This window comes from Podarcis melisellensis (assembly GCF_964234715.1).
Source record: "Podarcis melisellensis genome assembly, chromosome: 17".
Taxonomy (NCBI): Eukaryota; Metazoa; Chordata; class Lepidosauria; order Squamata; family Lacertidae; genus Podarcis; species Podarcis melisellensis.
This window is the reverse complement of record NC_138534.1, coordinates 40,282,220-40,296,697: the sequence shown is the minus strand read 5'-3', so window position 1 is coordinate 40,296,697 and position 14,478 is coordinate 40,282,220. Positions and strand designations below refer to the sequence as shown.

Sequence of the window (14,478 nt, the reverse complement as noted above, 5' to 3'; positions counted from 1 at the left end):
TGGTCATAAAACTATGAGTACTTCAGAACTAACTTGCTATATTTCAGCTGAAGAACAAAGGAATTATCCTATGAGAGTTAAAACAGTGATAAGTAAAGTAAAGGGACCCCTGACCATTAGGTCCAGTCGTGACCGACTCCGGGGTTGCGGTGCTCATCTCGCTTTATTGGCCGAGGGAGCCGGCGCACAGCTTCCGGGTCATGTGGCCAGCATGACTAAGCCGCTTCTGGCGAACCAGAGCAGCGAGTGGAAACGCCGTTTACCTTCCTGCTGGAGCGGTACCTATTTATCTACTTGTACTTTGACGTGCTTTCGAACTGCTAGGTGGGCAGGAGCAGGGACTGAGCAGGGGGAGCTCACCCTGTTGTGGGGATTGGAACCACCGACCTTCTGATTGGCAAGTCCTACGCTCTGTGGTTTAACCCACAGCACCACTTGTGATTTTGGCAAATGGACAATTGCCAGTCTCCCTCAGCGCCAGGATAAAATAATACTAGGATTGTTACTAGCCCCTTGGCAGGAAAGCTACATATCGAAGAAATGACTCTCATTTTTAAATAAGCATTATGGAATAGTTAAATTAACAATCAAACAATGAGGTTTCTAATTAGTAGATAAACATTTTTCTATATGATGAGCATGAGGACTTTCTTCATTTAAAACTGTAATAGACAATAAATATCTGAAGCTCTACCATCCATGACTATTCTACCACCAACTGCCTTTTGTTAAATATCCTGATTAGTTTTTATATGCTGATATTGTTGATTGTGGTCTTTAAAAATGTAATTTACTCTTCTTTTCTTTTTAATAAGCCACCCTGGAAGGTTTCATATCCTGAAATACAGGATATAAATGAAAAGGGAATAAAAGCAAACATCAAAATATAATTTGAGCCACAGTGCTTTGACTAAAAAGAAATGATATATATGTGAGGAAAATCTCAAAATGTTTTCTGGCATGTTTTTAGGAGAGAGGGGAAAAACAAGCAGACTGAAATATGTGATCTTCTGGAAGGCAAATAGCTCCTTACCTTGATGTGTCTGACAGTGAACACAACAGGATCAGCCAGATAAACCTTATTGCTGAATTCTTTATTTATTGCTGCTGTAATAATGGGGGAATTCACGATGACAGAGTGATTGGTAGACAAGGCTTCCATCCCCAGCTTCATGCTGGCGTTTTCTGTGGACAGGTAGGGGCCCAGGTTGTTGTATAGGACAAAAGCCACTCTGATCTCACCTGGAAGGAGAAAACGGGATAATGGGGAGATTAAGATAGCTCCCCTCCCACCCATAACCTTTTGCTCTTGGTTTGCTCATCTTGCAGTGAACACATCACAACGAATATGCCGTATTCTATCCACGTTTCTCATAGGAAAAGCTTTTTACTGCTGCTACCAAAGTTTTCCAAAAGCAAATGTGAATTTTCATGGACACAACTGCCGTGGTAATGGCCCGATCACTTTGAAGTTACTTTTCACAGACGCTGGTGGCTAGGAGAGGTTCTTCAGAAGCTGAGCCGAGGAAGTCACAATTACATCACAGAAAGAGCTGTGGCAGTGGCGCTGGGGAAACCTACAAATTTTGTGGCAGTGCTTCTTCCACTAAGTGCAAAGTTGCAGGAGGGTTTGGCTTGCCATTAACTAATAACAAACCTAGACCTGCTAGGACTAGGCGTTTGAATTCTTCAACAGGAGGAAAAGGGGGGGGGGAATACCTGTATCTATTAATGCTATCAAAAAATATGTTTCCTGTACATTCTGATCAAAATGCCTTTTCCAGCATATTACAAACACAATTCAAATAACCAGCTAATTTCTATACATGTTAAGCAGGAACCTTCTCCATTTACAGACCACTTCAATTCTTACTATTATAATTAAGATTAATTATAATTCCCTAGTGTTGTGTCGATACTTTACATGTTTTTAATGAAGCAAACAAAAACGTACTGGAGGCATAAATATTAAACATTCAATTTCTGTTAACTCTTTAAACACCCTTCTAATTTTTTGTACACTCTCCAGACAGGCACACATAATAGAATGCAGTCTCATAATCTCCAGAAAATGTACTTTTTCACCTGAGTAAGATGTATCTTGTAGTGAAATAGTAGATATAGAATAATTTGATTAGTAAATGTTCTATGTGTCTACTAGTATCCCCACATAAGAAATTTATTCCATTTTCTCTTAAACCTATATTTTTGATCCCCCTTCTATCCACATGTTCCTTTAACAGTGCTGTAGACAGAGATCTAGAGTGATCACAGTGTCAGACTAGGACCTGGGAGACCAGGGTTCAAATTCCCACTCAGCCGTGAAGTTCACTGGGTGACTTTGGGCCACTCACTGCTTCTCAGTCTAATCTACCTCTTACGGTTTCTTGTGGCAATCAATTGAGGAGGAGGAGGACCAGGTACACCACCTTGTGCTCCTTGGAAAAAGGGTGGGATAGGAATGCAATAAACAAACAAACATTGGCCTTTAACGAATATAATCTTGATAAAATTGAGGGAATGAATTCCTAATTGCCTTATCTCTGCAAGAAAGCGTATTAATGGAAGATAATACAACAATAAGAGCCCAATAGTGTCAACCATAGGTTTACAGATCACAGAACAGTCATACCTTGGTTGTTGAATGCCTTGGTATTCGGACGTTTTGGCTCCGGTTTGCGAACATTCTTTGGAAGCCAAACATTCCAATTGAGTGCAGGAATCTCCTGCAGCCAATCAGAAGCTGTGCTTTGGTTTTCAAACCGTTTCAGGAGTCAAACGGACTCCCAGAACAGATTAAGTTTGACAACCAAAGTACGACTGTATTGTATCTCCCCCTTAAAAAACAAATCTATTCTTTTTGTGTGCCAAAATTCTAGACTTGCTGCTGAGGATAATAATTAGTGTAACATTGGTTCTATATGTAATTACATGTTTATTACCAGGATGTAATTAAGTTTAAACCAAGTCCCTGGCTGGGAGGTGAAGGGAGGTTCACCCTAAGCTGCACACCAGTTACGAAGAAGAAAGCATTGAGGTTAAAGTGAAGATCGAGCTTAATGCAAAGATATTCTGAACAGCAAGCTGCTGTAGAAGGAAGAGGACAAGAGAGCAATTCTACAAGGAACTCCAGGGATTGTAGCAGAGGGCTTGTCCACACTAGTCTCATGCTTCGAAGCAGGGGTCCAAGCGGTTTTCCATCTCCCTTGTTGCTTTCCCCAGGAAAACCCTCTATTTACCACTGAGCCGGCGTACAGCTTCCGGGTCATGTGGCCAGCTTGACTGAGCCGCATCTGGTGAACCAGAGCAGAGCACAAAAACGCCGTTTACCTTCCAACTGGAGTGGTACCTATTTATATACTTGCACTTTGACGTGCTTTCAAACTGCTAGGTTGGCAGGAGCAGGGACCGAGGAACGGGAGCTCACCCTGTCACAGGGATTCGAACCGCTGACCTTCTGATCGGCAATCCCTAGGCTCTGTGGTTTAACCCACAGCGCCACCCGCATCTGTAAATCTGCAGAAAACCCAACTGACATTTGTTCTGATTCAGTGGCAAACAAGTGATTTTCCTGGGGGAAACTGAAGGACGAGCCCCGAGAGACGGGAGGACTATGCCACCTTCTGCGACTCCAGAAGGACAAGCGCCAGACTTCTTTAGTTCCCACTGAAATGTCCTACGCCCAGGAAAAGCCAAAGAAGCCCGGAAGTGGACTGGTTTCAGAAGGAAGGGCAGGAGCCATGATAACTGGAATATCCCAGAGACAGTGGGAACCTGTGTTGCTGAGAGAATTTCCAGGCCCCAAAGTGTATATGAGAAAACAATAAGCCTCCAGTTTCCCAAGTGTGCAGAATTGACACTCGATTCCAAGGCCAAGGAAAGGGCAGCTGTCACTCGTACATAATTGATATGGATATACATGCCGCACTTGTTAAACATACAAACCAGTCAGCCAGAAACGTGAGGAGCTTAAGCAAAGAGAGATAAATGAGTTAAACGGCACCAATCAATTCTTTAACTTTTCAAAAGAGCCTCTGCAGGGAGGGAGGAGAGGTGGCCCATTCTACAGGTGTGCGCCAGTGATGCTTGGGCACTGAGCAGTATGCCTAAACATTTAGCTCTCTTTTCCCATATAGTATGATGCGAAAAAGAAATTCCAAAACAGATAATCCGTATTTAAACCCAGTAACCCAGGATTTTGCTTCATTCAGCTTATAAACCATAGTCTTTTGTATGTAATATTCAGCCCTTCATTGTCACTGTGAAAACAACACGATCTGTACAAAACTAAAGCCTTTTCTTCAGTCCAAAGTTTAATTTATTTTACTCTATTATCATCCTTTACATTCGTTGCAATGCTGTCATCAATTAGGCCAAAGAGGTAGGTTTAAGGTAAGTCTTCATCCTCCGTGTGAAATATGTGGATAATAATACAGGGTTGCCGTAAGGATTAAAGCAAAATGGTGTGTGTTGCATGTGCTGGACATGTGAAAGGTGAACATAATGCATTGTTCTTCTTGTTATAATTGTTGATTTTATTATTTATATATTTATTTGAGGTATCCAAAACCCTTAGGGCCTTTTCAGATGTTACATCCTGACATTGCACACCAAAATCTCCATATAACGCCCAAGAAGGTTGGGGTAATTGGGGTGGTGAGCTAAGATGAACTTGCCATTTCACAGCTGAAAAACTCAATACCTACCCACTGGAACTCCCAAGTTTTCATTAAAAGAGGCACTTAAGGAGAAGTAGCGATAGAACGCCCAGTGAAAAACACTGTAAGATTACTGATCAGGCCTCTGAGATAACTCATTTGCATCTGGAAGAAGCAAGGATACGAAGAAGCTGAGTCCCCCAAAACAGTATGGACAGTTAAGAAATGGAAAAACAAAGAAAGTTCTGCAGAATAAAAAAGGAGCATGAACAAAACTATCAGAGGTACAAATATCAATATCCTAGAGGAATAGGAAGGATATAATATAACCCAAAAAAATATGAAGCATCAGCACCAGAAGAAACAAAACTACTGGTTAGGGATGGATGGATGACTATATTTCTGATCTGTGTCAGTTTCACGAGTTCATTCCTGTTTGCACAGTATAATTTATAATATATTTTCACATCCTGAAAGAACATGGCACCCTGGAAAGAGCATAGGTCACAAACAGACAGGCTAAGCCTGTTATTTTGGAGGCATAGAAGGTAAACAACTATTACCCATGAATGGGGGGGAAAACACGGTATTTCCTGGGCTCATAGTCAGTTTAAAATTGTTAGGCATGGTAGGCTAGCCTTCCTTTCTAGCGCCACCCCACATTCATCCTGTCTTGAGCACAAAGCACCAACATGAAGCAATAAATGCCGAGAAGAATAGCCCCTCTCTGAAGATATTAGGACAAACATCATTATGAGCTTCATTTGACAGCCGTGTGAGGAATAAACCTATTCAACAGAACAAACTTGACTTGTTCATTTGAAGCCCATTCAACTTTACCAATGGAAGCAACGGTTTAGAGGCATGGAATAAACTTTTTTTTAAAAATTGGTGTGTGTTCTGACATTTTTAAAAATATAAGTGAACCCGTACACCACTTTGGTAGATTTTTTAAAAAAAATTAAGCAGTTTATACATTTTCTAAATAAGCAAATTTCTGAGTGAAGCCTACGTAGGTCACAGCTTCTTCTCACGCCAGGTGGTGCCCTTTGGCAAAACATGCCAGCAACGCTGCTGATGGACAGAAGCAGGGCCTGCACCTTCTTCCAGGTGATTTTGCACCTGACATTATTACAAAGTGGGGTGGGAAGAAGCAGAACTGCAGCCACTTCCTCACTAAGGAAAATAGCACCATAAACACTGTTCGCTGTACCTTGGGGCAGTCAGTCAAAGCAGGACCTTCAACAAACTGGTCATGGTTGATGGACCATGGAAAGACATGACCTTCTTGCCCACAGCTAGAAAATGAACGTGAAGATTCTTTACATACAAAAGGTCCAGGTTTCCCCTTTAAAAAATGTCAGATCTCATAGCTAAGAAATCCCACTCTGCCTGACACCCTGGAGAGATGCTACCAGGCAGAATGGATGGGATTCAACTAGATCAGGGGTCAGCAACCCGCGGCTCCGGAGCCGCATGTGGCTCTTTTACACCTTTGCCGCGGCTCCGGGGCGGATACTAGCGAGGGAGGAGGCGCATTGTGTGCCCTGACATTCCCCACTGTGGCGGGCGTTGTACTGGCTGTGACGTCGCATGGGGGTGGTGCGTGCGTTAGTCACGCACCGCCCCGACATCACCTTCCCGCCCGCTGTCAGATCGGAGGGCAGCGGCGCGCATGCTTTAAATGTCGCAATGGTTTTGCAGCTCCCAGTTTTTTTTTCTTCGGAAACGGGTCCAAGTGGCTCGTTTTGTCTTAAAGGTTGCAGACCCCTGGGCTAGATGGACCAATGGTTTTGACTTTGTAATGCAGCCCAATATATGCGGTTAACTGGTTGGAGCAAAACATTTATTGTTTTATTATTTTACACTACACTTACATGTCAAGGTGGCTTCTAAGTGGTTTACAACTACAAAAACCAATGCATCATTAAAACACACAAGTTCCATCAGCGTACTAAAACATCCTTAATTGAAATATTTAATAAAACAAGAAGAATGACAATTGAAACAGCTTAGGAAAAATGCCCAAATCACTCCCTAGTTAAAACTATAAAATCAGAAGCCTCAACAGCATTGGGACAGAAGTGTGTCTTGTGGCAGCTCGCAAGAGGTAGACATGTTGTCCCCAATCCTATTCTCTGGTAATGGTCAGGCAGGTAGGAGCATTGCCACCAGAGAACAGTGCCTCGAACTCCCAAACCACTGAGATGGTCCACAATGATACCACAGCCAGTGGTACCCAAAGCCACTGTAAGATCCATCAGCAGTAGTAGAATTTCACTCTCCCTGTCTCTCCTTTGAAGGGGGACATCTGTCAGGGCAACCAGAGCCCATAGAAGAAGAGAAGAAGAGTTTGGATTTGATATCCCACTTTATCACTACCCGAAGGAGTCTCAAAGTAGCTAACATTCTCCTTTCGCTTCCTCCCCCACAACAAACACTCTATGAGGTGAGTGGGGCTGAGAGACTTCAGAGAAGTGTGACTGGCCCATGGTCACCCAACAGCTGTATGTGGAGGAGCAGGGAATCGAACCCGGTTCACCAGATTACGAGACTACCGCTCTTCACCACTACACCACATAGCATGCCTGAACTCGGATTGGAATGGGTTCAGATAATCCGTTCCAACAGTGTCAGCAGCTGAACCACCACCACCCTTTTGAGCACTTTACCCCCCAAGGGCATGTTACAAGACTGGGCAGTTGCTGTCAAACACCTCAGAGTCCAAGTAGGGCTTTTTCAGAAGTGGACCTGCCACTACCTCCTTCAAAACAGTTGGGGATTTATCAGATTCAGTAAGTCCCTCACCCTAACAAGGGGGTGCGGCAGGAGCTCAAATTTTACCGAATACTCGTCTGATCATGACAAAGGGATCAATGCAATCCTTCAGTATACACCCCACCACCACCACCAAGGATGCATCCTGCCTGGTGTGTTGGTCCACCAATAACCTGGGACAGCCCTGGGGTTCTTCATCTTAAGAATACCTCCAACAACTCAGCCAAGGAAGCCACTGGGCAACAGGGTGGATGGAAAGCCAACAGCATCTTCACACTGAACCAACCCTTGAAAACCCACTCCAAGGAAAGGGGTTTTCTGGCAGCTGAATGGATCATAGCAACTCCTCTGCCCCAGCCTTCTGACCTTGGTTGGTGTTGCACTAGGGTAGCAGAGCTGAGTCAAATCTACTACTCCCTGTTCACATACCCACAGTTATACAGATCAGTTCAGCTCCCTTGTCCATAATTCAATCATAGATGAGGGTGGTCTTATTATACACTGACCAGACATTGAACAGCAGCACCATCAGGTTAGCCGTCTCAGTTCCCTGCCAGGTAGGAAGATTCAAGGGGACAGAATGAAGCCACTGTCCCCTTCTAAAGAAGGTGAAACCATGAAGAACAGCGAACAAAATAAGATAGAAAACAATTGTGAGGTGCTGAACTTACCATTCCGGCCATTCTGCTTCAGTGTGTTTGCTGAGAGCTGGATGGCACTTCCATAGCCTGTATTCTGTGGAAACTTCAGGTCTTCCAAGTTTCCGTCTGTGCTTAGCCTTGCAACTTCCAACTCTGTTGGTATGAAAGAAGTGAAAAATGAAATGCATGCAAAACATTCCAAAGGATATAACTGATTAGAAATTCAGGCGACAATCAATATATATAATATTGTCCCCACCCCACCCCCAGATAAAAACGTGAGACCCTGTAAATGGATTCAAGTATGGGCCACATCTTCTACACCAAATTCACACGCCATCTTCCACACCAAATTCACTGCTATGCAGAGTTGATCCCCTCTACGTTAGTTGATGAGAAGAGAGAGAGATCCTGCTTGGACCAGGTGGGTGAGCGAGCCTTGTTTGTCCCCTCCCTGTCAAGTCATTTACCAACCCCATGCTCAAAGCTTCCTAAAGTGTTGAACGTGGGGCTGACAACATCCCTTCCGATGTGGTTCCCAAGTAGAACCCCCCTCCACTAGGGATTTTGAAAGATAAGCTGCGTCAGCTGCCTACTGGGTGACATCATAATGATGCCACATGATTGACAGATAGGTGGCCCTTGTCCATCTGTCAGATGGGGCCAGGCTGATCCTGATAAAGTTCTTCAGTCCTTGAAATTCCTCTGCACATTTAATGCAAGCCACCAGATTGTGCCTAGAAAAATTAATTCTGCCAAAATTTAGAATGCAACACTACTTCCTTGACCTACTATTTTGGCCATGCTTTACTTATGCTCTATAGACTGCAAGTCTCACATAAATTGTTCACGGGCTGTTAAGTGTGAAAACTAAGTAACTCTTGCACAAACTACTTTATTATCACTTGTTCTTAGGAAGCCAGTGTCAATGCAAGTGAGTGGATGCTACCGAAACAAGTTTCACCCCAATTATTTCTGCTACTCACGAATGTTGTCCGTGTTTTCCCTCACGATATCAGTCTTGAGAAGGTTGTCAGCCAGAACAAAGGCACTTTCTTCCACTGTGTCCAATAACATGGTCGCTGCACGAAGCTGATCACTTGCAGGCAGGTCCCTCCATGCATTTAAAGCTTGCGGCTGCAAGAGGTTATTGACTGTTTCCACCATGGCCTGCGAAGAAGAGGAATAAGATTGATTTCCTGCGAGAGCCCCATCCGCTCATTATAGAACGCAATACACCCCGTTTCACTGCCCATTCTTCTCAACTTAATCAATGTTTCTGGCTCTGTGTATGAGATGGACAACTCTCATATCTCCCTATCCATTCCCTCCACGCATTTCCCATATCTGGGATCCAGTCTTTGCCCTGAACCCATTTTTGCCAGCCGCCATTTTCCACAGCGCCTTGTCTTGCTGATATCTTCACAGCTCTCTACTCGACTGAGGTGACAGCCTTCTTCCTAATTGTTCTTTATATATAGAAAAAACCTAACCAGAAACTTTCCTTTAAGTGGCAATATTGGTTTTTAACAGGGACCTAAAAAGAAGCATTGAATCAATGACAGTGACAGAAAGCTCTGTGGACCTGAATTAGGTAATTACTGTCTGCAGCTAAGAAACTGCACTTAGCAAAGAGGCAATCACTCTCTTGCTTAGAAGACTCAGGCCTTGTAAATGACTCAGCTTTACTTGTCACACAACAATTCATGCCTACAGAAGTTCCTCAGTTCTTTTCTGTGGACTTGTACAAGTGGTTTGTTCTTTAAGAGATCAAGGTGTATCTGTGAGTCTTTGTTGACAGGGGACACACACTTCTTCCCTGTGAGTCCCTTCACAAGCAGATTGTGAAGGAATGGGAAATGAGAAGTAATATACGTTCACCAATACGTTCTGCAGCAAAATAAATATATGAACTGCAAGCCATGCACAGCTGAGATCTGAAGTGGCACTATCTCTTGACAAAGGGGATCTTGGGAGTTGTGCTTGCTATCTCACTTTATTGTGGCCATGAAATAAGTAAAAGCTGTTTGACAGCGCAGCAGACCACCTCAGTGGCAGTTTGTACCGACTGGTCATTTGTCACTAGTCTTGGCTGGCAAGGAGGAGTCCATGAGCAATAAAAATGGACACATGCTCTTATGTGAAAATTAAATGCTGAGGAATAAACAATGGTATGTTTCTTTGTCTGTGGGACTGCAAGCCTCGAAATGACATTCCTGCTGACCCAAATGAAAAGCAGATTTTCCTTGCTGTAAATATACATTAAACTCAGAACTGCTGAACTTCAACAATGGGCCACCAAGCCACAAAAACCTTTCTGTGAATCCAACTGAGAGGCTGTGACTAAACTAACTTAAAGTCACCCACTGAGCTTCCTGGCTGAGTGGGGATTTGAACCCAGGTCCTGCCGGACACTCTAACCACTACACCACACTGGCTCTCATAGTGGCCTTGGAAAAGGAGACCGTTTTTAGCTTCTTGACGCTGAGGTCCAGCGCCAAGGGCCTTCTGGTGGCTCTCTCAGTGCGAGAAGTGAGGTTACAGGGAACCAGACAGGGGGCATCTCGGTGGAAATAGAGAGCTGGGCATGTATCAGAGAGTTGGGATTAGGTGTTGAATCTCCAGGCATGTTGCATCCATGGCAAATTTAATACAAGTCTGAACACATGATACAGTGATATTTTGTCAGCCTGATATGCTGAATTCACTCAAGCTCTCACCCATGGAAAAAACCCTCTGTGTCAAATATTTCTGTGAAGCTGTAAGCTCACAACTCACCAAAAACACAGCACCCACAACCTGCTTAAATGATCTGCTGCAACTGTGATTTCCTGGAGCTCTACAAATGGGATTTTTCTGCACTTGGTATCACTCTATTTGTCTTACCCTTCCTTCCTTCAGTTGTTTTCCCTCATTATTTACTTTTCTTCTTAGGAATAAAAAAATGTCGATTTCCCCCATTACAAATTCTATGTGGTTTTGGTGTCCACTGATGGTGCTGTAATAATAAGGAACACAAAGCCAAACTATGATATACACAGAGGGGAGGAAAGTGAAAGTACCTGGACATATGCTCTGCAGGAACGCTCCCGTTTCTGAAGCTGTATCCATAAAGATGGTCGTTATAAACACAGAATAAAAAAGTTAGTGACAGGAGAAAGCAAAATTATATAAAACATCTACTGCAAAACTCGTTTGTCTTACAACCTGTTTCCAAGAAAGCACACTGAGCTAGGCAGTAGCAGTCTTTCAATATCCCTGAGGACAGGTTAGCTGCTTAATTGTTATTTATAAGAAAAGTACTAAGACAAGCAGTAAACAAAGAATCATAGAATTGTAGAGTAGGGGCCATGAGAGATAATATTTTCAATCAAAACTCTTTTTAAAAGAATTCCTTCATCCAATGACCAACTCAAGCTTATTTTGAAGCCTTCCCTGAAATTGCTCCTTGTATCTGGTCGTAGTTTTGAGACGTCCACCTCTGAGCACTACAGATAAAGGCTTCTGGATATGCAAAAATGTTTCCTCTGGGCTGCTTATGAAGTACTACTACCATATGAAAACAAAAAAAATAAAATCCTTCCAGTAGCACCTTAAAGACCAACTAAGTTAGTTCTTGGTGTGAGCTTTCGTGTGCATGCACACTTCTTCAGAGGTTTCCAGACCCTTCTATATAGTGAGAAGGTGGGGAGGGGTATTACTCAGAAGGGTGGTGGGAATGGGTGATTGGCAGATAGCTGTGATGAGCCTGTTGATGACTCTTAACGACTGCAGTAGGTCTTACAGGAAAAAGCAAGGGGTGAGAAGGTGAAAAATGGCTTTGTCATGTATAATGAGATAAGAATCCAAGGTCTTTGTTCAGACCAGGTCTCTCCATGGTTTTAAGTTTGGTACTAAGTTGCAATTCAGCAGCTTCTCTTTCCAGTCTATTTCTGAAATTCCAACTTAAAACCATGGAGAAACCTGGTCTGAACAAGGTGCTACTGGAAGGAATTTTTTTTGTTTTGACTATGGCAGACCAACAAGGCTACCTATCTGTAACTGCAACTACTACCATATGAATTCAGGCCCCAAGAGACCTCACCACCACACCAAAATAACCATCATTTTGCTGACTCAGATGTCATTTGCAGGATCATTTGAACTGTATTTCATTGAACATTGGTGCCCTGATCCAGAGAATGATATTCATTCATCAGGACTCCCAAATAACCAATTTACTTTCAATGGGACAAAAGTTTGGATGTGCCCATGGATGTGCAATTCTTCCAGATATTTATATACCACCTAATATAAAAACAACCTCTAAGTGATTTACAAAACCACATTCTGCCGGGCATCCAATTTACCCCTGCCACTTGTTCTCTGGGTTTGTGTGAAAAGCCAATACATTCTGGAGAATTATGCAAGGAAAAAGAGCAAGTGAATGACTCAGAATGTAAGCTGACTCAGAATTCAACACTCTTTAGCACAGCCTTCAGTTGTTTTGGATTACAAACCCTACCCTGAAATCTGATCTAGCGTCTCAATGCCAAAGCCAACAGGAAAGTCATCTTCCACCCAACCCTTCAGTGAGAATTTCTCTGAATCCAACTCACATTTTATTCAATTCCCAATTCATATTCAAGAACTAATCTTTACCCCTTCTGCTTTAATCAACAATGTGCTGAACGCCGCAACAGAACCCACAATTTACGCAGATTATATTGTTTTTTTTAAACAAGCTGAGAAAACAAACTTATTTTAGATGATTTAACTTATAAGGCAGGAATCCGAATTAAAGGGTTTAATTATGCAAGCGATCAGAAAGTTAGAAAATCTGCCTAACAGAACACAATCTGGGGAAATATATGACAGATTGAAGGCGGACGAAGAACAGCAAAAGTATTTGGAAACATATAAAATATATAAACAGCTTGACTTCTCAAAATAAATATTTGTTTGACAAGATAGGTAAATCATTTGGCCACTATCCATATGATGAGCAAAGGAAAAAAAATAAAATAAAGGAATATAATGAGTTTGTTGTTAAATCATAAGCAATGTTATAAGAATGTGAAAATTAGTTTAAAAAGCTTTCCGCAATTACATTTCTTAAACAAGAGAGAATAAAGTAATTTTAAAAGGTGTTAATAGTTCAAAGCTAATGAGAGGGGACAGGGAATTCACTGATGTGAAAAATAAGGCTACAGGTTCAGGAGGTTTTTCTGCAGTTTTATTCCAACTGTTTAAAAATAAAAATACCATCTCCACAGTGTCTGTTATAAATTAATGTTAATCCCTGATAATCTTCCAACCTGTCTGGAAGAAGCAAGTATGACTGTTATTCCTTGAACCAGACAGCAGCTTGGAACGTACCTGATCAACGGTGCTGAAACAAAACTAGGCCCCCAATTTAGAGCCAGCAAATTTGGTAGCTCATTTCAGCAATGCAGGTGAGGAACATGTGACCCTCCCATCAGCCTCTGCCAGCAAAGCGAATGGACATCAACTCCATGCTGGGAGTTAAGTCCAACAACATCTGGAAGGCCACAGGCTCTCCATCTTTGAAGCAGCAGCATTCTGTCAGCCATGTGGGAAAAAATATGGTGGCCGACTATGTCATGGAGAGTCATTCCAACAAAGCAATTTTAAATTTTTTTGCAGGGGGGCATTTTCTGTGCAGAGTTTAACCACTTGACTTTCACCCCAACAAGTATATAATTTTTCTAAGTACGGTCTGTCTGTCTGTCTATCATCTATCTATATCTATCTATCATCTATCTATCTATCTATCTATCTATCTATCTATCTATCTATCTATCTATCATCTATCTATCTATCTATCATCTATCTATCTATCTATCTATCTATCTATCTATCTATCTATCTCTCTATCTTTCTATCTATCTATCATCTATCTATCTATCTATCTATCTATCTATCTATCATCTATCTATCTAATCTATCTATCTATCTATCTATCTATCTATCTATCTATCTATCATCTATCTATCTATCTATCTATCTATCTATCTATCTATCTATCATCTATCTATCTATCTATCTATCTATCTATCTATCTATCATCTATCTATCTCTATCTATCATCTATCTATCTATCATCTATCTATATCTATCTATCTATCTATCTATCTATCTATCTATCTATCTATCTATCTCTATCTATCTATCATCTATCTATCTCTATCTATCTATCATTTATCTATCTAATCTACCTATCTATCATCTATCTATCTATCTATCTATCTATCTATCTATCTATCTATCTATCATCTATCTATCTATCATCATCTATATCTATCATCTCTCTCTCTCTCTCTCTCTCTCTCTCTCTCTCTCTCTCTCTCATCTATCTATCTATCTATCTATCTATCTATCTATCATCTATATCTATCTAT

The 14,478-nt window shown here is 41.9% G+C and overlaps 1 protein-coding gene across 13 annotated transcripts in view; it reads right to left on the bottom strand.

The window, feature by feature from the left end:
• Positions 1-14,478, bottom strand: part of ADGRL3 (adhesion G protein-coupled receptor L3) — a 548,617-nt gene that overhangs the window by 128,009 nt on the left and 406,130 nt on the right. For all 13 annotated transcript variants that reach the window (XM_081893739.1, XM_081893730.1, XM_081893741.1 and 10 more), the window contains 4 exons: positions 11,140-11,178; positions 9,064-9,247; positions 8,108-8,230; positions 1,034-1,242 (listed from right to left, as the gene is read on the bottom strand). In XM_081893739.1, coding sequence (XP_081749865.1) covers positions 1,034-1,242; positions 8,108-8,230; positions 9,064-9,247; positions 11,140-11,178 — 555 coding nt within the window. The remainder of the gene's footprint in view (positions 1-1,033; positions 1,243-8,107; positions 8,231-9,063; positions 9,248-11,139; positions 11,179-14,478) is intronic.